This window comes from Jaculus jaculus, chromosome 20, assembly GCF_020740685.1.
Source record: "Jaculus jaculus isolate mJacJac1 chromosome 20, mJacJac1.mat.Y.cur, whole genome shotgun sequence".
NCBI classification, from domain to species: Eukaryota; Metazoa; Chordata; class Mammalia; order Rodentia; family Dipodidae; genus Jaculus; species Jaculus jaculus.
This window is the reverse complement of record NC_059121.1, coordinates 22,692,897-22,717,358: the sequence shown is the minus strand read 5'-3', so window position 1 is coordinate 22,717,358 and position 24,462 is coordinate 22,692,897. Positions and strand designations below refer to the sequence as shown.

Below are 24,462 nucleotides of genomic sequence, written 5' to 3'. Positions count from 1 at the left end.
AAAGAAAGAAAGAAAGAAAGAAAGAAGGAGGAAAGTTGAGACTAGACATGGAACTGCCCTCAGGGCCAAGTTCATTTGCTTCAGAATTTAGTGTCCTGAAGACTCTAGGTTGGTTGATTGGTTTGTCAAAGCTAAAAAAGCATTAGATGGAACTAAATGACATATATTTCAATGTTGCTTTGTTTATTAAGAGAGAAATGAGCAGAACTGGAGTTTGAAACATGTCCTTTCCTGTTGACGCATGTTCAAAGAATGAAGGAAACACTAAATTAAAACACAGACTGATCCAACGACTGGCATCGAATCTCTTACAATGAAATATGGCTGCTGTCTTGAATACAAGGGACACGGAGCTTCCCAGCACAATTTTTGTTGATGAAAACAATGAAAATCTTAATTTAGAATCTTTTTAATGTTATTTTGTGAATTCCCTTGGAGACATTTACTTAAAGTGACTCCATTATGCTTCGGGTTCCTTGTTCCTGATGTTGCTGGTATAAAGGATATAGGGAGGGGCTGGAGAGATAGCTTAGTGGTTAAGGTGCTTTCCTACAAGGCCTAAGGACCCAGGTTCAATTCCCCAGGACCCACGAAAGCCAGATGCCCAAGGTGGCACATGCGTCTGAAGTTCATTGGCAGTGGCTGGAAGCTCTGACATACCCAACACATCCATTTTCTCTCTCTTTCTCTCAAATAATAAATAAAAATATTTTTAGAAAAGAATGTAGGAATGTAGGGAATGTACTTAAAACTGAGAATTAACTGTAAATAAATATTTCTCTCATAATGTTAGTTTTTAATCTTCCTCATGGAAATTCAGGTAAAGTACTAGACATATGATGATTTGTAAGATCTCAATTAAACATATTTTGGTACAACCCTTTTGTCATCTTTTACTCTCTAGTTCTAGACCTGATGTAGTGTTTTCAGTAAGAGTTAATAGTGTTAGTAGAATATTCAGATTTAACCTATGGCTGTTCCCATTTTGCTCAGAAAACCAGTTTGTGCAATTCTCTATTCCTCATTGAAGAAGAGCCAGAGTTAGCTTGGTATTTGTGTGTAAACTGGCCTCATATGAAATCTCATTCTGTAGCATCATGATGTGCCTACGAAATGCCCCCCCCACACACACACACACAGGCTTATATGCTTAAATAGTTCATCCCCATCTGGTGGTGACATTGGAAAGATAACAGAAACTTTAGGAGTTGATACCTTGTCACCAATCCTTTTTCTCTCTCACACAAATAAACAAATATACTTTTTAAAAAAATAAGGGCCAGGCTGGTGAAATGGCTTAGTGGTTAAGGGATTTGCCTGTGAAGACTAAGGACCCCAGGTTGATTCCCCAGGACCCACATAAGCCAGATGCACAAGGAGACTCATGCACCTGGAGTTCGTTTGCAGTGGCTAAAGGCCCTAGCATGCCCATTCTCTTTTTCTGTTTATCTGCCCCTCTCTCTCTCTCTCTCTCTCTCTCTCTCTCTCTCTCTCTCTCTCTCTCTCTATATATATATATATATATATATATATATATATATATATATATATATATAAAATAAATAAATACAACTTAAAATAATAAAACTAAGGACCAAAGGATTGAAGAACTGTCAGGTCAGAAAATGTGAGAATGCTTTATGGAGAAGTTGATCAGCAGAGCAAAATGGTGCAAAGAAATCAAAGACAATGAGAACTCTGAAAGGTACAAAAGATTCATTGATAACTGGTATATTCATCAAGAAATAACAACACCTTTGTCAAGATAATAACAGAGGGTAAGAATTCGATTGTTTAAAAACAAGGCTCCATAAATTGAGAAGCAAACATGTTCATGCACATATCTTTCATGAAGTCTTCATGCTGAAAAAAATAAGTTTTGTATTTGCTATACAAAATTAATGCAGAGATGGAGGCATGGATGTACATCTGCATGAAAGGGGAGGAAAAGAGAGGTGTCTCTGTGGATAGGAAAGGGGAGAAGAGGGGTGTCTCTCTAGATATGTTTCTTCTTGCCCAGGTTGAAAAGAGACAGAGAAAGAGAGAGAGAGAGGAGACAGCAAGCAGTTAGATAAAGAGACATAAGGAAATAAAAGATAGAATCTAGTAGGTTGAGAAATGCGGCTTCAGGAAAGAACACAAAAGTGCGCAGAGGAGCCGGGCGTGGTGGCGCACACCTTTAATCCCAGCACTCGGGAGGCAGAGGTAGGAGGATCACCGTGAGTTCAAGGCTCCCTGAGATTCCACAGTGAATTCCAGGTCAGCCTGGGCTAGAGTGAGACCCTACCTTGAAAAACCAAAAGAAAAACAAAAGTGTGCAAAGGATATTGCTCCTAATGACCTGAACCATAGCTTCTTAAGCCATGAATTTCAGTCCCATTTGGGGTTACATAGCTGTATGTGCATGTTGCAAAAAAAAAAAAAAATTACCAACCAGAACACGTTTCTGAACATGCAACAACAAAACCTGAATTCAGAATCAAATGTGCTCCGAGTTGAGGGCCTTCCGTTAGGACTCACCTGTGTTGCGCCAGGAACCCTCGCTGCAGCCTTGGTCGTCAGCAGGCGACCGTGCGCTTTGCACCACGGTGTCACGCCCCACACTAGAGACGCCGGCTCACAGTCAAGACGATCGCATGTTACGGACATCGGCGTTTCCACTGCACAGCGCCTTCTGCTCTGAGACGAACCTAGTTGCTTAATCACAGGAAACAAAGAGAACATTTTATGCCATAATTCTCCAACGTGGAAGCATATAAACTTTCAGATTGTATTGTGTTACAACGTTCTTTAAAATGCTGTTTAAGAGCTGGAGAGATGGCTTAGCGGTTAAACCCTTGCCTGTGAAGCCTAAGGACCCTGGTTCGAGACTCCATTTCCCAGGACCAATTTAAGCCAGATGCACGAGGGGACGCACGCGTCTGGAGTTCATTTGCAGTGGCTGGAGGCCCTGGTGCACCCATTCTCTCTTTCTCTCTGTCTATGTGTGTGTATTTGCCTCTTTCTCTGTCTGTCGCTCTCAAATAAATAAATAAAAATAAACAAAAAATTTTTTGTAAATGCTGTTTAAGTTGCTGGCTTGAATTTCATTTAAAAAAATCATCGAGGGCTGGAGGGATGGCTTAGTGGTTAAGGTATTTGCCTGCAAAGCCAAAGGACCCAGGTTCGATTCTTCAGAACCCATTTTAGCCAGATACACAAGGGGGCGCATGCGTCTGGAGTTTGTCTTCAGTGACTGGAGGCCCTGGTGCACCCATTCTCTCTCTCTCTCTCTCTCTTTCTCTGTCTCTCCCTCTCCCTCTTTCTCTGTCAAATAATAAAGTAAAATATTTTTTAAATATTTTTTTAAGGGCTGGAGAGATGGCTTAGCGGTTAAGCGCTTGCCTGTGAAGCCTAAGGACCCCGGTTCGAGGCTCAATTCCCCAGGACCCACGTTAGCCAGATGCACAAGGGGGCGCATGCATCTGGAGTTCATTTGCAGTGGCTGGAGGCCCTGGCGCACCCATTCTCTCTATATATATATCTGCCTCTTTCTCTCTCTGTCTATCACACTCAAATAAATAAATAAATAATTTTAAAATACATATATACATATATTTTAAAAGTTGTTGAGTGGATTTGGGACATGGGATTAGGACAGAATCTTCAATGGTTTCTGAGGCTGCTCTAACCATACTTCTGTCCTTCTGTGCTATGTATATGTGCAAAGCAGTCTTCTCCAAAGAGATAATTATAATCCTACATTATCTGTCAATTCTGAAAAACATTGACAATGCTCTCAAATATTCGGCCAAGATTTAATTTCTTAAATAAAAATAAATAAGCACTTCCATCTCATTAGTGTGCAAACACACATTAGTCTTTAATAAACAGTAAAATCATATGTACTCTAAAAAATAGTTTGGAGTTTTTTTTAACTTTTTTAAAAATGTTATTTGTTAGAGAGAGAGAAAGAAGCAGATAGAGGGAGAATGGGTGCACCAGGGCCTTCAGCCACTGCAAACGAACTCCATACGCATGCTCCATCTTGTGCATCTGGCTTGTGTAGGTCCTGGGGAATTGAACCTAGGTCTTTGGGCTTCACAGGCAAGCTCCTTAACCACTAAGCCATCTCTCCAGCCCATTTTGGGGGGTTCTTGGTGGGGAAGGAAGAGATGGTTCAAGGTTCACTGTAGCCCAGGCTGACCTGGAGCTCACTCTGTAATCCTGGACTTGAGCAGTATTGCAACATATAAAACCTATTTTGCATTTTCTATTATAGTCTGCTACTACAGTAAGTACTGATAAAGGCCCCAAGGCTGAGAGAGATGTGTCAATAAAAGTATAAACTACTATAATCCTCACTGCTGACAAGTCACTTGATGGGCTGTATCAATAATACAACAATCCCGCTCTTTATATTTTGAATGTTCTGAACTCTGTTTCCCATACCAACCTCCTTAATGCACCTCTTTTCTCCAAAGCCCAGAGTACAAACTTTCTGTTCTTACCAGAATTATGAATCACTGCTCCCTTGTACCTTAGCCAAGTCTAGGAGCTTTTTGTTCCAGATGCACTTGGCCTCTTTCCAGTCTGCAAAGAGAGTTGTGTGTCACGTATCAGCTCCAGGTTTTCCTGCCCTAGGAACCTTCCACACTCAAACTTCCCAGTTCTGTATCCCACTTACCTTATTTATTCATTTACTTATTTGACAGAGAGAGAGAGAGAGAGAGAGAGAGAATGGGCATGCCAGGGCCTCCAGCCACTGCAAACGAACTCCAGACGCATGCACCCCCTTGTGCTTCTGGCTAAAGTGGGTCCTGGGGAATCGAACCTGGGTCCTTTGGCTTTGCAGGCAAACGTCTTAACCACTAAGCCATCCCTCCAGCCATTGCTTACCATTTTTGTCATTTGTATTCTTGCTTAATGAATGGCTACAGAAGACCACATAACCTTAGAGGACCATCCCACTAGGTTGAAAGCAGGATGGTCATTGTACTGTAAAAACTCACTCATCCGTTGTCCATTGTCAATGTCAGGGCTTTTGAAACTATTATGCTTATGACCCCTTGTCTTCTCGGTAATTTTCTTTTAATTTTTATTTATTTATTTGAGAGCGACAGACACAGAGAGAAAGACAGATAGAGGGAGAGAGAGAGAATGGGCACGCCAGGGCTTCCAGCCTCTGCAAACGAACTCCAGACGCGTGTGCCCCCTTGTGCATCTGGCTAACGTGGGACCTGGAGAACCGAGCCTCAAACCGGGGTCCTTAGGCTTCACAGGCAAGCACTTAACCGCCAAGCCATCTCTCCAGCCCATTCTCAGTAATTTTTATGTGGTGTATTGGCGTATAAAGTAGGTATGCAAATTAAACATGTACTGACAATAGATCATAAATAAATATATTTCAAAATCATTCTTTAGCCAGGTGTGATGGTGCACACCTTTAATCCCAGCACTCAGAAAGCAGAGGGAGGAGGATCGCTGTGAGTTCAAGGCCAGCCCAGGACTACAGAGTGAGTTCCAGGTCAGCCTTGGCTAGAGTGAGACCCTACCTCAACCCCCCAAAATAAAAACTACCCCAAAATTATTTTTAAGAATACTCATGATTTTACTTTTTATTAAAGACTCACATGTTTTCGCACACTAATGAGATTATTTTTACTTAAGAAGTTAAATCTTGGCTGAATACTCGATGAGAGCATTGTCAATGTTTTTCAGAATTGACAGCTGATGTAGCAATATAATTATCTCTGTGTGGAAGGCTGATTTGCGCATATACGTAGCACAGAACAACAGAAGTACGGTTAGGGCAGTTCCAGAAATTATTGACGATTCTGTTCTAATCCCATGCCAAATTCATTCAATGTTTTTTGTTTGTTTTTTTTTTTTAACGAAACTTAAGCCAGCAACTCGAACAGCATTTTTAAGAACTGACTAACATGGAAGATGTTCAAATAGGAATGGAAGTGGTCCATTGTAAGGTCTCTATCTCTGATCGATTATTTTCTTCTTCTCCTTTTTTTTTAAAAAAAAATTTCTGATTATTCTAGGTAAGGTCTTACTCTAGTCCAAGCGGACCTGGAATTCACTATGTAGTCTCAGGCTGGCCTTGAACTCACAGAAATCCTCCTACCTCAGCCTCCTGCATTCTGGGATTAAAGGCGTGTGCCGCCATGCCCAGCTTCTTTGCTTTTGATCATTTGCTCCTTCCCCTGGCATTTTCCCCCCCTTAACTTTCCTTATATACTGACCCCAGTTTTCTCCCCCAAACACTATGAGGCTCATAATCCTGGCCACATCTTCCGCTCTGCAGAGCCAGTGTTCCAACCAGCTCGGAGCTGAGGAGAAAGGTCACGGCTAGAGGCCTTCTTTGGCAGTTGGTCCTGCCTGAAGGGTTCTCACAGGAGTAAATCTCTTAGAACAAACATTTGCAGACAGAGCAAGTGACCTGCCTTGGGTGCAGTGACATCACAAAGACCACCCTCTGTGGGACTTTCACCATCTCTTCCGTAACATTTGAACTCTGAAAATAAAATCAAAGGCCACCCTGAAGAAGAATTGTTATAAAGGAAGAAATAAGAAGAAGAAGAAGAAAAAAAAAAAAAAAAAGCAACTTGAAGCCTAAGAAAATAGGGAGATAGTAAGATAACCAGGAGGCAGCTCGAAAGGACACCCCGCATGCCAGGTCCTCGTGATAATTTACTGCGTCTACTACTCATGTCAAGATCTTGTATTCAGGCTGGAGAGATGGCTTAGTGGTTAAGCGCTTGCCTGTGAAGCCTAAGGACCCCGGTTCAAGGCTTGATTCCCCAGGACCCACGATAGCCAGATGCACAAGGGGGCGCACGCATCTGGAGTTCATGAGCAGTGGCTCGAAGCCCTGGCGCGCCCATTCTCTCTCTCTGTCTCTTTCTCTGTCACACTCGAATAAATAAATAAAAATGAACAAATTTTTTTTTTTTAAAAAAAAAGACCTTGTTTTCGAGGTGATGTTCATTTGTGGCAGTTATTACGTGGTTGACTTGGAAAGGGGTGGAAGGGGGAAGAGATGAAGCTACGAATTTATCTTCATATTAAATGAAGGAAGGTAATATGCAAAAGACGTTCTGAGTCAAAGCTGACGTGGAGAGAGATGAAAGGAACTTCTTGTCACCCGCACCTTCAGCGCCGTCACAGGCTTCACAGCAAGTTTTCTAAAGTGTTCACACTTTAAGTAGCTTCTCTGCACGGAGCAATGTCAAAGCCCTTCTGAGTTGAGGGCTCCATTGTTTTTCTGGGTTTTGTTTCTGTGTTTGTTTGTTTGCTTTTTTTTTTTTTTTTTTTTTTTTCAATGTAGGGTCTCACTCCAGCCCAGGCTGACCTGGAATTCACTATCTAGTCTCAGGCTGGCCTCGAACTCATGGTGATCCTGCCACCTCCGCCTCCCGAGGGCCAGCATTAAAGGCGTGTGCTGCCGCACCCGGCCCCAGGATTTTCTCTCGTAATAGCTCTTAGGCTCGTTCTTCTTCAGGCCCTTGTGGGACAAGTGACTGTGACCTGAAGGACTTGCATGTCTCTCCACGTAGCTCACCAGCGTTCCCCCGGCCCAGCCGTCAGAGTTACCAGAGTTTCACCATACTTGTCAGCAGCGTCACTGATCGAATTATCTAAACTGCTGGTGAACAGAAATCAAGCCCCAAAGGATGGCGGGCGGTAAGGGAGGGACCCAGAGAAAGTCTGCCAAATGCTGATCTCAAGTGTCTGGGGCTGGGGATGGCTGGAAACCTTTGACACCTTGGTGATGGGAAAATTTCTTCAAAAAAGGCAAAAAAAAAAAAAAAAAATCACTGGGGAAAGGCTTAAAGCCATTCTGCTTCAGCTCAGTCTGCAGTGGGCTCCTCAATCTCTCGGTGGGGAAGGCCAGGTGTTTTAAGAATTATTAGATATTTTTAGCCGGGTGTGGTGGCGCACGCCTTTAATCCCAGCACTCGGGAGGCAGAGGTAGGAGGATCGCCATGAGTTCGAGGCCACCCTGAGACTACATAGTGAATTCCAGGTCAGCCTGAGCTGGAGTGAGACCCTACCTCGAAAAACCAAAAACAAAAGAAGAAAAGAGTTATTAGCTATTTTTTGCCTTCAGTCCAGCGTGGACAAACGCTTTCATCCAACACAAATGAACAGAATGGCTAATTTAAACACTAAAGGTATACAAAATACATGTCTAACGTTTTTTAATCAGCTTGAACAAATTGTTTCATGAATAAAGTTAATATCGAGCCATGTTTAAATTATGGTGACGGTGTCTAAAATGCTGTTTTCAACTTCTGTGTTCATCTTGCCCCTAACAGGTCATAGACAGGTTTCAGGCTGCCCCACATCTGTGGGGTGTCAGTCAGTCCTAGTGGCCATGGCTTACGAATCTGACCAAACAGGTGCATGGGATGTGGAAGAAAGACAGCCCCCCCCCCCCACTCCAAGGCCTGCGTGCAACTTGCCCAGGCCCAACACAGCTGCTCGAAACACGTTCCAAGCCAAACACAGCTCCGCCCGCGGCAGACTCAACAGACCAGAAACCGACACCCAGGAATCAATGGGACGGTCAAGCTCATCGCCTTAACACAGCCCCCGCTGTCCTCAAATCCAGGACCCTGAAAAGAATAACAAAAGACACGATTAGCTAGCGCGGGGGTCTAAAGCCAAAAGCAAATAGATAACTCATGACTGTATACCAGCGCGATTCTCGGAATTTTCCAGGTCAGCTACAAGAAAGAGCTACAAGTTTCTCATCTCCGCTGGACTAGAGCCTCGCCCGTGTCTAATTGCGTTGTGTAGGGCTAAATCCTTTTTTTTTTTTTTTTTTCCTTCCCTTCTGCGTGATTGGCTTGCCTGCTGGGGCATGTAAACCAGGGACTTCTCAGAACAAGGCAGATATGTGGTCAGGTTAAAAGGGACATCGAGCAATCTGCTAGCTAGGTAATCTTAAGACAGTCTGAGTATTTCTGGTTTTTTCATATTTTTTTTACTTTATGTATTTGCAAGCGGAGAGATGCAGACAGAGAGAGAGAATGGGCATGCCAGGGACCCTGACCACTGCAAACAAACTCCAGATGCATGCACCATTTTTGTGCATCTGGCTTCACATGAGTCCTGGAGAATTAAACTGGAGTTGGCAGGCTTTACAGGCAAGCACCTTAACCTCTTAGCCATCTCTCCAGTGCTATTTCTTTTTCTTTTGGTTTTTCGAGGTCAGATCTCACTCTAGCCCAGGCTCACCTGGAATTCACTATGGAGTCTCAGGGTGGCCTCGAACTCACGGCAATCCTCCTACCTCTGCCTCCCGAGTGCCGGGATTAAAGGCATGCACCACCGTGCCCGGCTCCAGTCCTATTTCTTTATCCATAGAGCAAGGCTAAAGACAGCCACCTTCCTGGAAATAACAGTTGAAAGTGCTCAGTGATCTGCAAAAGCTATGTGGCTGACACGTAGAAGTGAAACATGGTTTGTTCCCGCCACTCCTTCCCAAGGCTCTGCCTTTCACACAGTTTATCCCTTCTGTGCGGTTCCAATCATCACGTGTTGCACACCATCTCTCTTAGGTTCAACACTGGGGTATGGTTAGGAATTGGCATTATGATTCCCACCTGGACCCTTGGAGGAGTGGTTCAAGGAGGGATCCGTTCAAGGCATAAGGATAGTGACAGAGACAGGCTGAAAATTCACGGGGCCTTTGGGTGGCACTAACAAACTTGGTTTGGCGAGTTTGTGGCTTTTCTAAACATAGCACCTCCCTGTCTCACCTTTTGCCCTCTCTGGCTGGAAGCTTGTGCTCCGTGTGGGTTTGGCTCCTTTGCTGTCGGTGTGTCCCCGTAAAATGAAAACAGGTTCCTTGTCAAAATCTGTCCTCCGGCAGTGTGGTCATTAACACACGTGTTCCATCAGGTAAGGCGTGGGATTTGGGACAGGTCCATTGCGGTGTGGCCTTGGGCACGTTAGCTTCTCTGAGCTTATTTTCTTGGCTGTGACATTTCTGTGACATGAGCTACTTGTCCTGATTTCTTCACAGGTACAGCCATGAAGACGTAAATTATCATGTACTGGGCATGGTGGTGCACGCCTTTCATCCCAGCACTCGGGAGGCAGAGGTAGGTGGATCGCTGTGAGTTCGAAGCCACCCTGAGACTACATGATGAATTCCAGGTCAGCCTGGGCTAGAGTGAGACCCTGCCTCAAAAAACGTTTTAAAAAAATTATCATGTAAAGAGAATTTAGACATTATACTTAACGCATTATGTTACTTGAGACATTTCACTTATGCATCATTAAATTATGTTGTATAACATATAATGTTATTTATTACTATTATTCCTACTTTCTTGTCAAAGAAAACAATTTAGTAAGGAGCCTCTTGCCATCTGTACCAAGCAGCATAGCCTTGGATTTTAGTTTTCCAAGGTAGGGTCTCACTCTAGTCCAGGCTGACCTAGAATTCACTATGGAGTCACAGGGTGGCCTCGAACTCATGGCAAACCTCCTACCTCTGCCTCCTGAGTGCTGGGATTAAAGGTGTGTGCCACCATGCCCAGCTTTAGCCTTGGATTTTAATTCTTCTTTATATTTGTAAAAACCTAGAAGACAGGGCTGGAGAGATGGTTTAGCGGTTAAGCGCTTGCCTGTGAAGCCTAAGGACCCCGGTTCGAGGCTCGGTTCCCCAGGTCCCACGTTAACCAGATGCACAAGGGGGCGCACACGTCTGGAGTTCGTTTGCAGAGGCTGGAAGCCCTGGCGCGCCCATTCTCTCTCTCTCTCCCTCTATCTGTCTTTCTCTCTGTGTCTGTTGCTCTCAAATAAATAAATAAAAAATTAAAAAAAAAAAAAAACTAGAAGACAGGCTGCATATATCTCTTTAAGAAAGATTTGTTAAAGCAAACTTTGGTCCGTGTTTCTAGAAAACACTGAGGTGGTTAAGTCTGAGGGGCGTGTGTGTGTGCATCCTGTAGCATTGGTACTTGTGGACCAGTACACAGTGGAAATGGAAGCTGGTAGAATCCGGATCTAACAAGGAGAAAGTCCTTTAGGCAGCCTGATCACGCATGATCATCCGTTCCTGGGGAGAATAATGAAATGTAGCCCTGGATTATTTTTTTAAAGACAGCATTATTTAGGCCTCGGATAAACATATAGTCATTTTCAATTAAAAATGAGTAAAAAAGAGCATCTGAATCAAAAACTATGTTGCCAATGTTTCCCCTTTAATACCATTATTAAATCCCCCAAATAGGCAACTAAAATTTAACCAAATTTGGACACATTTAGAGGAAATGGCAGGTCGAGGAATAAGTGCTGCAAAACACGCGGTGTTCGTGCCTTAGCTGAGCCGCGTCACAGAGCAAGCCACAGCCTGTGGGAGGCCCCATGCCTCCCTCCGTCATAAATCTCTGCCCAAATTCAAAATGGAGAAGTCTAAACGCGATAGGCACCATGTTGTGCCAGGAGAAACAGGAAGCAGTGCCTTAGAGCAGTGAGCATCCTGGAGCCTTCTAAAGCTCGCCGTGTTCTTGTTTTTTTATCCTTCGTCATGTGTACCAGGAGTATGCATACCAACAGTGGAGGTGAATGCTCCCCCAGAAATGAGCCTTTCCTTTCACACATACCCTCCCAAAAAAGGCATCAAAAACACAGACCTAAAACTCCCCAAACTGATACACACTTTGAAAGCATAGGGTGTGAAAAAAAAAAATCTTACCTCAAGAGCAGCTGGGGTGAGAAAGTTAAGACTTGCGAGAACAAAGCTAAACTCCCGAACCTCCTCCTCCATCAGTCAAGAGCTCATCTGTACTTCTAATCACGACAATGGGTTTTTTCTTCTTTTCCTTTCTTTTTCCTCATAGCTGGACTTTATATGACTTCAGAGTGTACATATCTTATTCCTACCACACGTGGGGGTTGTACGGATTGGTGCATCGTAGGTGAGCCAGAATTTCTTTCTTACCTGGAATGGCTTATACAAGTGTTGATCAGGAAAATTACAACTATGATGGGCGAAGAGATGGCTTAGCGGTTAAGCGCTTGCCTGTGAAACCTAAGGACCCGGGATCGAGGCTCAGTTCCCCAGGACCCACGTTAGCCAGATGCACAAGGGGGCGCACGCGTCTGGAGTTTGTTGCAGTGGCTGGAGTCCCTGGCGCGCCCATTCTCTCTCTCTCTCTCTCTCTCCCTCTCTTTCTTTCTCTTGCTGTCGCTTTCAAATAAATAAATAAAAATACCAAAAGAAAAAGAAAAGAAAATTACAACTATGAGGTAGAATGGATGTTTTCATCATCTTTGAAAATGACATAGTGGCCGCCATCAGAAGATGAGGAGTAACCACTTGGATTTTTTACGTGAAATCTTTTTTTGGTTTTCTTTTGTGCGTTTCAATATGGAAATCACTGGAGGGAGAGAAGTGCCTCCTCATTCCCGGCTGTTCACGGCCTCCGTCCAGTATGAAGGCAAGCCCGCTGGGGGAGACGTGCTCATCTGTCCACAGCGGGTGCTGGTGGCAGCCCAATGGGATCTTTCTGTGCCTTCTGCATCTGTGATTTTCCACACAGGACAAAGTTTAACATGTGAATTGAGCATAATAATATTAACAACAGTAGAGCTGGAGAGATGGCTTAGCAGCTAAGGCATTTGCTTGTGAAGCTAAGGGACCCAGGTTCAATTCCCCAGGACCCACGTAAACCAGATGTACAAGGTGGTGCATGTGTCTGGAGGTCATTTACAGTGGCTGGAGACCCTGGTATGCCCGTCCTGTCTCTTTAGCTACTTCTTTTCTCTCTCTCTCTCGCAAATAAATAAAATACAATAACATTTTTATAAAGATTAACAACAGTAATAAATAGAACATATGCTATGGTAAGTTATTTAAAATTCATGAGTTGTTCATTCGTAGAATTTTCCAGTTAATGTTTCAATATCCGTTGACCACACGCAACTGAAACTGCTGAATGTGAACCTGCATATGGAAGAGCAATTGCTTTACCCTGCATCATGGGGTCTTGAGGATGAAGTAATATATTTATTCAGGTATTTTAGACTATTTCACACATCGCATACGCGCCCATGCACTGCAGGTGACAGTATTTCATGTGTGTTGAGAAGCTTGCTTGGCCAGTGCTCTTCCAGACACTAAGTCCTCAGCTCAGCCCCTCCCCTCAGACGTCAGGACCCACAATCTGGGAGTCACATTTTCTCAAATGGAAACTAAGGGGGAAAAGAGGACTTGTCAGAAGAGAGAGGGGCTGAAGAGATGGCTGAGAGGTTACGGTACTTGCCTGCAAAGCCTAATGACCCGGGTTCAATTCCCCAATGACTACATGAAGCCAGATGCACAAAGTGGCGCATGCATCTGGAGTTGGCTTGCAGTGGCTAGACACCCTGGTGCACCCATTCTCTCTCTTTCTCTCGTTCCAAATAAATGCTTGTTTTAGAAAACAGAGAGAGCAATGTGACACATGTGTCTGGAGTTCAATTGCAGTGGCTGGAGACCCTGGCGCACCAATTCTATTTCTCTCTCTCTCTCTTGTAAAATAATAAATAAATAAATAAGCCAGTCTGTTGAGCTTGCCTCAGAAAAGAAAAAAGAGAAAGAAAGCAAGTTATTGGCGGGGGTGGGGAGGACTCTTCGAAGGAAAAGTTTGCTGAAGACAGAGTTCTACCTCCAAAGGCCCTTTCAGCCTAGGACTGTTTTCTTTAGCCAGGAATCTGTGACCATCCCATGAGGAAAAGCAGTTGAAAGCTGACTCACTACTTTCTTTGTTTGCTTGCATTTTGGGGCTTTGTTTTCTTGTTGTTTGCTTCACTATATTCCTTGTGCAAATATGTGAGAAGGAGCTTCCTCCTTTCCTTGCAAACCTTACAGTATTTCATCTGAGAATGTGTCTTTGGGGCTTGAGAGATGGCTCAGCAGTGAAAGGCACTTGTTGCAAAGTCTGAAGGCCTGTGGTTTGATTCCCAAGTACCCATGTAAAGCCAGATGCATACAGTGGTACTCCATCCGGAGTTCCTTTGCAGTGGCAGGATGCCCTGATACACTCATACTAACTCCATCTCTGTCTCTCTCTCTCTCTCAAACAAATAAATTAAAATATTTTTAAGATAGCATGCATTGGGGTAGAGAGGTGGCTTAGTGGTTAAGGCGTTTGCCTGTGAAGCCTAAGGACTCATGTTTGGCTCTCCAGGTCCCACGTAAGGCAGCACACAGGTGACAGAAGTGTGCAATATTGCACATGTGTACAAGGGGGCACACACATCTGAAGTTCGATTGCAGTGGCTAAAGGCCCTGGTGCACCAATTCTCTCTTTCTCTCTCTCTTTTCAAAGGCATTTTTAAAATTTATTTATTAGAGACAGAGAGAGGGAGAGAGAGGGAGAAGGGGTGTGCCAGGGCCTCCGGCCACTGCAAATGAACTCCAGACGCATGCGCCACCATGTGTATCTGGCTTACATGGGACCTGGAAAATCAAACCTGGGTCTTTAGGCTTCGCCTTGACTGCTAACCCATCTCTCCATGCCCCACCCCTCAATTTCACATAAAATACAAAGTCAGTCTGTTGGGCTTGTCTCAAAATAAAATGGAATAAAGGAGTGCTGGGCATGGTGGCGCACGCCTTTACTCCCAGCGCGTGGGAGGCAGAGGTAGGAGGATCACCATGAGTTCAAGGCCACCCTGAGACTACATAGAGAATACCAAGTCAGCCTGGGCTAGAGTGAGACCCTATCTTGAAGACAAAAGAACAAAGACTGTATCTTAGCCACCATGATTTGCTATGACATCAACTTTGTCTAAATCACTGGGCTGACTTGCTTCTCTGTGCTTCAGGCATATGTCTGATTGGCCCATTTTAACGGAACTATTTGTGCACACGCACGTGCACACACACACACACACAATCACATACACCACACACACACACACACACACACACAGGTTTCAAAGCCTAGGAGCAACATCTCTTTTCTTTCTAAATAGCAAGCTGCCGAGTTCCAATTTCATATGACTGTTTCATGGAATCAGTCCTCTCCATAGGAGTCCAAAGTTTTATTCAGTATAAAACGTGCACACCTTCAGAGAGGTTTACTGTGCCCACTCAAACGAAGTGTCGCTGGACTCAGGAAAGGCTGAGTAGGAAGGAAACCACTTAGGATTTGTGGGGGAGGGGTGGGGAGGGGACAGAGGGCAGAAGCTAAGCCTGAAATGTCTGTGGTGTGTGCATTGCTAATAGGAAGGTTAAATCACATTAAGTTAAATTTGAAATTTTATCAAATGGACTTGAGAAATTGATTCCCAGACCGGGGAAAAGGTTTAAAAAAAACCAAACAAACATAAAAAAGGATTGACGAGAGGTCTTGGAGTTTAAAAAAAGATTGCTAAATCCCATTTTAAATAACTGGCATATAAAGAATGTGGATCCAAAATATGCGGATCAGGTTTCCTCCAGAAGACACTTGGGTGTAAACGTGTAGGCAGATCAGTGCTTGGAAAAATATTAAAACGTTATGAAATTCAAAATATTTGTGAAGCAGTTCAATGGTGGCTCCCCACAAATGTGCTTGCAAACAATGTGTGGGAGCAGCTTGGTAAGCCAGGCCTCGCTCGCAGTGCCATGGTGGGGCGGGCCAAAGAGACTCTCCTCACTGCCCACCAGCTCCCTCCCTCCTCCTCGGCTGCTTTGGCCTTGTCACTCCTAGTTGCCCTGTTAAATATAGAAGGAAGTGGATGCCGAGCATCGTGACACTCCAAAGGCCAGAGCAAAAGGGTAGTGAGTTTGAGGCCAGCCTGGGCTATATAGAAAAAAAAAAACCCTGTTGGGGTTGGAGAGATGCCTCAGTGGTTAAGGCATTTGTCTGCAAAGCCTAACGACCTGAGTTTGATTCTCCGGCTCCCACATAAAGCCAGATGCACAAAGTGGCATAGGCAGCTGGGGTCTGTTTGCAGAGGCTACAGGCCCTGGTGTACCCATTCTCTCCGCTTATTTCTCTCCTATCGCTCTCCGCTTGCAAATAAATAAATAAATAGAAAGACCCTGTGGAAAAAAAGGAAAGAAAGAAAGAAGAAAATAAGCAAAACATTCTTAAATAATAATGTGATTTTGAGCATGTTAATTTATTACAAGCACAATTCTAACCATCTGCTATCTTCTCCCTCTTAGATATTCTCCCAAACCTCTCTCACTGAGTCCTTCCCTCTTTCTTACCTGCCTAGCATATTATTAGACAGAACTTTCCCTTCCCTCCCCTCCCCTCCCCTCCCCTCCCCTGCCTTCCCTTACCCTCCCCTTCCCTTCCCTTCTCTTCCCTCCCCTCCTCTCCCCTTCCCTTCTCTTCCCTTCCCTTCCACACAGCCTTTCTCCACCTCAAGTATTCAAGATTTCCTGCTTAAAATGGTTAAGCTTTCAGACTCCAAGGTAAACAGAGTTTTTGAGGTGGTGGGGAACCAAACCAGAGCCTTGTGCCTGGCAGACAAGCACACCACTCAGCAGTGTCTCCTAAGCCAGCTGAGGTCTAACCCTACCTGGACATGCAGTCCCAGAGCCTTCACCACATACCTGATGTGCATAGGGTTACTAATTTACCTGAACCTCAGCATCCTCATGTGCAAAATAAGGGTCATCATAACATCCACATCACAAGGCTGTCGTGAAGTGTGAGGGGAAATGTATAAATTGCTTAGCACAAAACACAAGATCGTGTGTGTGGTATGTGTGTGTGTGCATGGTGTGTTTGTGTGGCTTGTGGGTGTGTGTAATTTATTTATTTGAGAGAGAGAAAGAGGCAGAGGGAGAGAGAGAGAATGAGTGTGCCAGGGCCACTGTAGATGAACTCCAAACGCATACACCACCTTGTGCATCTGACGTTACATGGGTCCTGGGGAACTAGCTTTGCAAGCAAGCATCTTAACCACTAAGCCATCTCTCCAGCCCCAAACAGAAGATCAAGTATTCTATATATATATATATATGTGTGTGTGATATATATATGCATGTATATATGTATATATATATATATATATATCAAGTATTCTATATATATAGATAGATATCCTATCTATCTATCTATATATAGAGAGAGAGAATACTTGATATATATATATACATATACACATAATCTCCCATGTGGCTTCCATGGCAATAACCAAGGGACTAATATGATGACCCACTTGTGCTGATGACACTAGAAATGTCTTGCTTTCTAATAGCTAGACACTTCTCTCTCTCCTTTTCTCTCTCTCTCTTTGAAGCAAAAGAGACTCCAAGAAGTACCCTGACTTTGTTGCCAGGCCTCAGGAGCGGGTCCGAGTAGAAGGCCTGCTCAGCATGGAGAAAGGTGAAGCACAGAAACAAGATACTTAGAAGGGCACACACAGGGCAAAAGAAAACACAAGGAAGGAGCACGCAGCCTGAGCCTGGGCTCTGATTCTCCCCCGTGTGAGAAGGTCACATTGCTCAGGTGAGGGAGCATCCTTCTCCTTCTCCTAGTGAAGACTCAGCCCAGGGACGAACGCTGAGAGGGACAGGGTTGGGCTCCATGGTGACAGTGTGGGTGAGCATTCTCTGGCACACAATGAGAGAACCTTGTGAGGAGCAATACTGTAACCTATCCCATGCAAGTCCAGGCTGGGGCTCAGGAAACTGTCCACATGGAGCTGAAGCAGCAATGAGGGACTCTTAGAAAAACCCTGTGATAGGGGTGGAGGGATGGCTTAGCAGTTAAGGTGCTTGCTGGCAAAGCTAAAGGACCCCGGTTCGATTCCCCAGGACCCACATGACACCAGATGCATAAGGTGATGTGTGCATCTGGAGTTTGTTTGCAGTGGCTAGAGGCCCTGGCGCACCCATCCTCTCAATTTCTCTCTCTCTCTCTCTCTCTCTTTCTCACTGCATGCAAATAAATAAACATTTAAACAAAAAAGAAAGAAAACCCCTATGTTGTGCAAATGAATGACCTTGGTAGTACCTCTCCTTTATATAATTCATATCTAGACTTAGATAAAGAGGTGGGAGTCTAAAACTCGAGTAATTCCATCTCTCACTTGGACCAAATAATGAAGCCCAACAGGAGAAATTCTACTTGAAGGTTCAGAAAACACAGTGATCTGCTGAGGATGTTTTGGGTGTCAGCCTGTCCCAGTGGAGACAAAAATAATCAAAACCATTTCAAAGGCAACAGCTATTCAAGGAAACGAGTAAAAGATGAAAAGAAAACTCAATATCTTCACAGCACCCTTTCCTCCAGCGACGTCTACCTGCCACACCCTGCGTTTGTACCTCACGGGTCCCACGCGTGAGTTCTTTATGCGTGTGCCTACGTTAGAGCAACGTTCATCCGGGATTTTCATGTCAGCCTGACTCTCCAAAGCTTTGGGTTTAGTGGGCATGTTGAGTTTGAATTTGAATCAGTCCTAGGAAATCCAATCCACATCCTATGAGAAATTTCATTCCCTGTCCTGATTTTGCAATAGGCAAACTTTTCAACAAATATAGCCAGAATTCCCAACATAAACTATTTTGGGGTGAAACCAAGACGTGGTGGTTCCAGGCTCTGTGCAACTCCTTCCCACCACGGCCACGCACACATTCCTCCAACCTGAAACGGCCATCTGTCTGTATTCTTCTGTGCCTCTTTTAATTGGGAACAACATTAACCTGCGTGTGGAAGTATCTGTGTTTTGACTGCATTGTGATTTGGTCCTTGTTGTAGACAGCCTCATGTGGCTGGGATGACCATCCAGTCCAGGCATGGTTTACGGGATGAACGGGATGTATTTCAGCTTACAGAGCCGGGGGTGGGGGAGTTCTATCAATGGCAGAAGAAACCGCTTGCATAGATCCAAGCAGAGAGAAACAACCAAACAGCCACCAAAAAAATAAAAATAAAATAAAAATAAAAATAAAAATAAAAATAAAAATAAAAGGCAGCATTCACAAAACCCCTAACAGCACGCAGGAGACCCCCGCCCCCCTTCAGAACTCAAACCTCTCTTCATACCTTTGGGCTGGAATTCAGATCTGATCCTAAACATATCTCTGGGCTCGACCCCAGTGACATGTCCAGCCAGGTGGCTGGATATCTAAGTTACAAACTTTAATGAAACATCTGAGTCTAGGGGGGGAAATACATTCAAAGTACCACCGTCCTTTTTATAAGTAGCAAAGAAATAGTTACATGAAAATAAATATAAATTTTTGATGGATTTGTTTTTTAACAGATTATACCATTTTATTTCTTCTCCCCTGCTCCCACTTCCCTGGGGCCCTCCTCAGTGGGTTTATGGCATTCACGATGGGCTCAGTGAGCTTCAGTCAGTCCCATGGCATAGTAGGGGCAGCATGCCTCAGGGTATTCCCACCCACTCCGTGGCTCCAACAATCTTTCTTCTCCCTCTTCTGCAACGCTCCCTGAGGCATGTGATTGATTTTTGAGATAAGGGTCTTGCTAAGCAGCCCAGTTGGCCTTGAACTTGCCTCAGCCTCCCAGGTGTGGGGATCGCAGGCATGCATGAGGTGTTGGTTTGAAACAGGCGGACCCGAAAGACCCGTGTGTTCTGAATGCTAGGTCCAAAGCTGATGAAGATTTGGGAATTAATGCCTGCTGGAGGTAGTGTATTGTTGGGGGCGGGCTTATGGGCGTTATAACCAGCTTCTCCATGCCAGTGTTTGGCACACTCTCCTGCTGCTGTTGTCCACCTGATGTTGGCCAGGGGGTGATGTCCACCCTCTGCTCATGCCATCACTGTCCCAGCCATCATGGAGCTTCCCCTCCACTCTGTAAGCCAAAGGAAACCTTTTTCTCCACAAGCAGCTTTTGATCAGGTGCTTTGTGCCAGCAATGCGACCCTGACTGCCACACACCCATCGTGCCTGGCTTAAAGTCTGTCTTCCCTCTTTGGCAGCGCCGGTAGGCACGTCATCTACCACTGAGCTACAGTCCTGGCTGTTGCAGTCAGGGTCGCATTGCTGGCAGAAATCACCCAACCAAGAGAAGCTTTTGGGAAAAAAAAAGTGGGAGCGGGGAGTAGTTTGGCTCACAGACTCGAGGGGATACTCCATGATGGCAGGGGGAAACACAGGCATGACAGAGGGCGGACATCACCCTCAGGCCAACATGAGGTGGACAACAGCAACAAGAGAGTGTGCCAAACACTGGCAAGGGGACACTGGCTGTAACGCCCATAAGCCGGCCCCCAACAATACACCGCCCCCAGGAGACGTTAATTTCCAAATCTCCATCAGCTGGGAACCTAGCATTCAAAACATCCAAGTTTATGGGGGACACCTAACTCAAACCACCACATTCTTCCCCTGGCCCCCATAAACTGATATCCATGCATGATATAAAATACAATGCATTCAGTCCAACTTTAAAAGTCCCCATAGGTTTTTATCAATTCTAATGATGTTCAAACATTCCCATAGTTCAAGATCTTTTAACTGAGCCATAATACCAAAAAATCCCCCAAAAACCCATAATGGCACAGTATAAACATTCACACTGCAAAAGTTGGCATTGGGTATAGCAAAGAAATATTCCACCAATACAAGATTTAAGCAGGGCGAACACCAAATTCTGTAGCTCCAAGTTCAACAACTCTAATCAGTGACAAATCTCCAAGCCCAATAATTCTAACCAGCAACAAGCCTCTGGCATTCAAATTCTCCCCCTCCAGCTAGGCTACTCACAGTCCTGGAAAACTTCATTGGGGCCAGCAGTTCTCCTTAGCCTTCTCATGGTCCCAACATATCCACTGGGTCTCCACTGCAACCCACGGTTCATCCTCATGGCCCCATGGGGTCTCCACACAGGTATCCAGCAAACCTGCTTCACACTGCCCATGGCCATTTCCAAAACACAAGACCGCATTGCAAACTCAATGACTCTCTCTTTCCTGCATTTCTTATACTCCACAATACCAAGTAGTAAGCTAATTTGCTAATCCAGAGGGAATAAAGCAGACTTTGAAGAACAGGACACACCTTAAGCACTCAGGCCCCTTTAAAAGAGTCTACATTCTTCTTGTTGCCCCAGTGCAGGTCAGCTAGCCCAGTCTCAAAGGTTGTAATCTCTCAATTGCAGCTGAACAGGCATAAGTTTCAGCCCAAATATTTCATTTCTGTGCTATATCCCACTGCTCACACCAGCCCATTGTGTAGAAATGCACAAAGCAACCCCGAAAAACTTCTCAGAACATGAGCATAACAGCAAGCTTCTCACACAAACTGCTTCTAGCCCAGTCCAAGCAAAGCTGTTTCTCACACTCATAAGCCAAACCTCACAATCCATAGTTCTTACTGCATTCAGGTCTTTCAACTCTGGCCAGAACAGTCCATTCGAGGTAGGGTTTCACTCTAGCCCAGGCTGACCTGGAATTCACTATGGAGTCTCAGGGTGGCCTCGAACTCATGGTGATCCTCCCACCCCTGCCTCCTGAGTGCTGGGATTAAAGGCCACCATACCTGGATAAATAAATATTTTTTAAAACTAAGTAACAATATTTTTCTGCAAACTTGATCGAAGTGAACCAAGATTTTACTCTTTTCTCACAATCCAGTACAAATTCTTATATTCTTTTGCAGTACAGGGCAACTGAGCTAAAGTGGGATTGAGGGCAAGTCATTTGGTTCTTGGTGCCACTCGTTAATCATGGAACCAACACCTCCCTCATTCCACATGACCCTGAACAGGTCACCTTGGAGTCTGTCCTTTGGCTTGCATCTATGTGACTCCCTGTCTTCTCAGTCCCCTGCCAGAGAGTTTGGAAGCCATCACTCTTTTTCTGTTCTCTTTGCTCTTTTAGGTTTGCCAAAGGCCTGTCTCCCACCGTGGTTTTAGGAGCCCATTCCCTCTCGAAGCAGGAACCCACAAACCAAACATCTGAGGTTGAGAAATTCATACCGTTCTCAAGATTTCTATCAGATTACATACCAGATGATATCATGCTGATAAGGGTAGGTATTACCACTGCCTTCCTCAAATTCTCCAACATCCTCACATAACGTGACTCAGTTAACGACATGAGAGCGTTTTCATTTCCCCGCATTTGAGGTGACTGTGACATACTCTGTAAAGGCCTGTGTTACTCCATACAAGCCTCTGAAAGAAAAAAATGAACCAAAATACATTCTTACTTGGAAAATCAACTCTGATGCTCACATGCGCGAGGAGAGAAACACCCAAAACAGACTCAAGGACCCACACAAAACAAAACTTTCTTCCCAAATGCTTTTCACATTGGCAACTGAAAACTGTAACCCTTGGTTATACGGCAGAGCCAACAAGTGACTTCAGGGACTCGGCAGTGTGTTACAGCTAAGTCTAGACCATACTTCGTCCCTTCCAAATGCAGGCGAGGCCATACTCAGGGGCCCTATCAAGCAGGAAGCAGCCCAGCCCACAGAGTCATTGACCTATACGTGTCCCTCCACAGAAAATGACCCAAGGTACGGCAGAGATCAGTTTACTGGAGACGGAGCGGAATCCCTGCTCTGGATACCCTACCCCAAGCACCAGCGAGACTTGCAGGGAAGGGAGGTCACCATCAAGGTAGGTTCAAGAGAAGAAGTTGCCCTCTTGAGGCAAGGGTGCCCATGTACAACACAGTCCACCAGCCGAAAATCCGCTGGGGAGGGAAGACCAATTTACTCACCGTTTTAATCTTTCAGCTTCAAACAGCAGCAAAACCCAACAAAGCGTGTCTAGCTGCTCCCCTTGGGATCCAAAACCTATATTAGAGACAGAACCAGATACCAAGTGACTGGCTGGGGAGCCACCAACCCAGATCTGTTAAACGCCTCTGATTCCCTGCAAGAGGTCACAGTCACGGTGATCTGTCGAAAAAAAATCTGCAACAGCCAACGCTACTGCAACCATGACCCTGTCATAACCAAAGACATGGTATGTGCAGGAAATCCCAGAGGCCAGAGGGACTCATGCCAGGGAGGTGTCTTCCCGCACAGTAACATGTCTGCAGTCACTGGAGGAGAAGAAGGCACATTCCATTCCTATGATGCCCTCCATTCTTTTACCAATGCGAACAGAAACCTTCCCTGGTTGGTTAAGCAACCCGCATTAAGTGCCTGTTGACTTGTGTTTATTTATCATTTCTTTATGTGAGAGAGAGGCACGCCAGAGCCTCTAGCCACTGAAAAAAACTCCGGACACACGTGCCACCTTGTGCGTCTTTCATGGGTCCCGGGGAATCGAACCCGCGTCCTTAGGAGTCACAGGCAAGCACCTTCACTGCTAAGCCATTTCTCCAGCCCAACTCATGAAGCGCTTCTTGATCATGATAACGAACTGTTTCTGACAACCTCTGTGGCATACTGTGAGGGTTACAACCATCCTTAACATGTCTCCACCCCTGAAGTCACTAATGGAGGAGAACTTACCCAAAAGAATCTTTTTGAAAAAAAATTATTTTTTTTAATTTATTTGAGAGAGAGACAAAGAAGCAGAGAGAGTTGGGGCTTTTTTACTCCAGTGGACAATTTCTAACTTCATATCCATCTGTTCTTTATTTTTTTTTTTGTTCATTTTTTATTTATTTATTTGAGAGCGACAGACATAGAGAGAAAGACAGATAGAGGGAGAGAGAGAGAATGGGCGCGCCAGGGCTTCCAGCCTCTGCAAACGAACTCCAGACGTGTGCGCCCCCTTGTGCATCTGGCTAACGTGGGACCTGGGGAACCGAGCCTCGAACCGGGGTTTTTAGGCTTCACAGGCAAGCGCTTAACCGCTAAGCCATCTCTCCAGCCCCCATCTGTTCTTTAAGAAACAAAACTCAGAAGTCACCGATTACCAAAGGGATGTATATGTATACATAGATCTATAAGGACACAGAACAGAAACATCAATATATGTAGACGGAGACAAAGCCATGGTCACAGACAGAGGTACAAACAAAAACAGAAGAATAGGCAGACAGTATCAGCAACACAGAAACAAGGAAACGTCCACTGCATCAGAGGCCATGCTGGACACTCTTTGGGTCACAAACAAACCAAAGATAACACTGAGAAAACAAGTTGATGATAGAAGACATCTCAGTAGTTCTCACACGCATCTGCCGATTTTCCTCTCTCCAGGGTGACTCAGGTGGCCCTTTTGTCTGCAAAGGAATCTTCCACGCCATAGTCTCTTGGGGTCATAAATGTGGCATCACCAAGAAGCCTGGGATCAACATCCTGCTAACCAAGAAATACCAGACTTGGATCAAAAGCAAACTCGCTCCATCGAGTACATATTAAGACGGCGAATGCTTCACACGGGTCTGCCGCTTCTGGCGTCTTTTTTTCCATGGTGTGAGCAAAGATCCGCGTTGTCCCTGGATGTGGTTGGGTGGCGGGGAGAAGCATTGCCCAGTTGGAATAACTTTCTGGGCCATAAAGACTCATCTCACTAAGAAGCCAAGTTCTTTTTCCTGTGTCTATCACTGATGTATTTTTGCCACGCTGATTTCATTCTAAAT

At 44.8% G+C, this 24,462-nt stretch overlaps 1 protein-coding gene across 1 annotated transcript; it reads left to right on the top strand.

Annotated features, from left to right (window-relative positions):
* Window positions 1-11,845: 11,845 nt before the first annotated feature.
* On the top strand, window positions 11,846-24,241 carry Gzmk (granzyme K; the record flags this gene model as incomplete). Its single annotated transcript, XM_045138897.1, is given in 6 exon segments — window positions 11,846-11,871; window positions 12,370-12,507; window positions 21,790-21,943; window positions 22,658-22,681; window positions 22,683-22,937; window positions 24,080-24,241. Coding segments are annotated over 6 exon segments (759 nt in total), but the record flags the coding sequence as incomplete, so codon positions are not given.
* Between the last annotated feature and the right edge of the window lie 221 nt (window positions 24,242-24,462).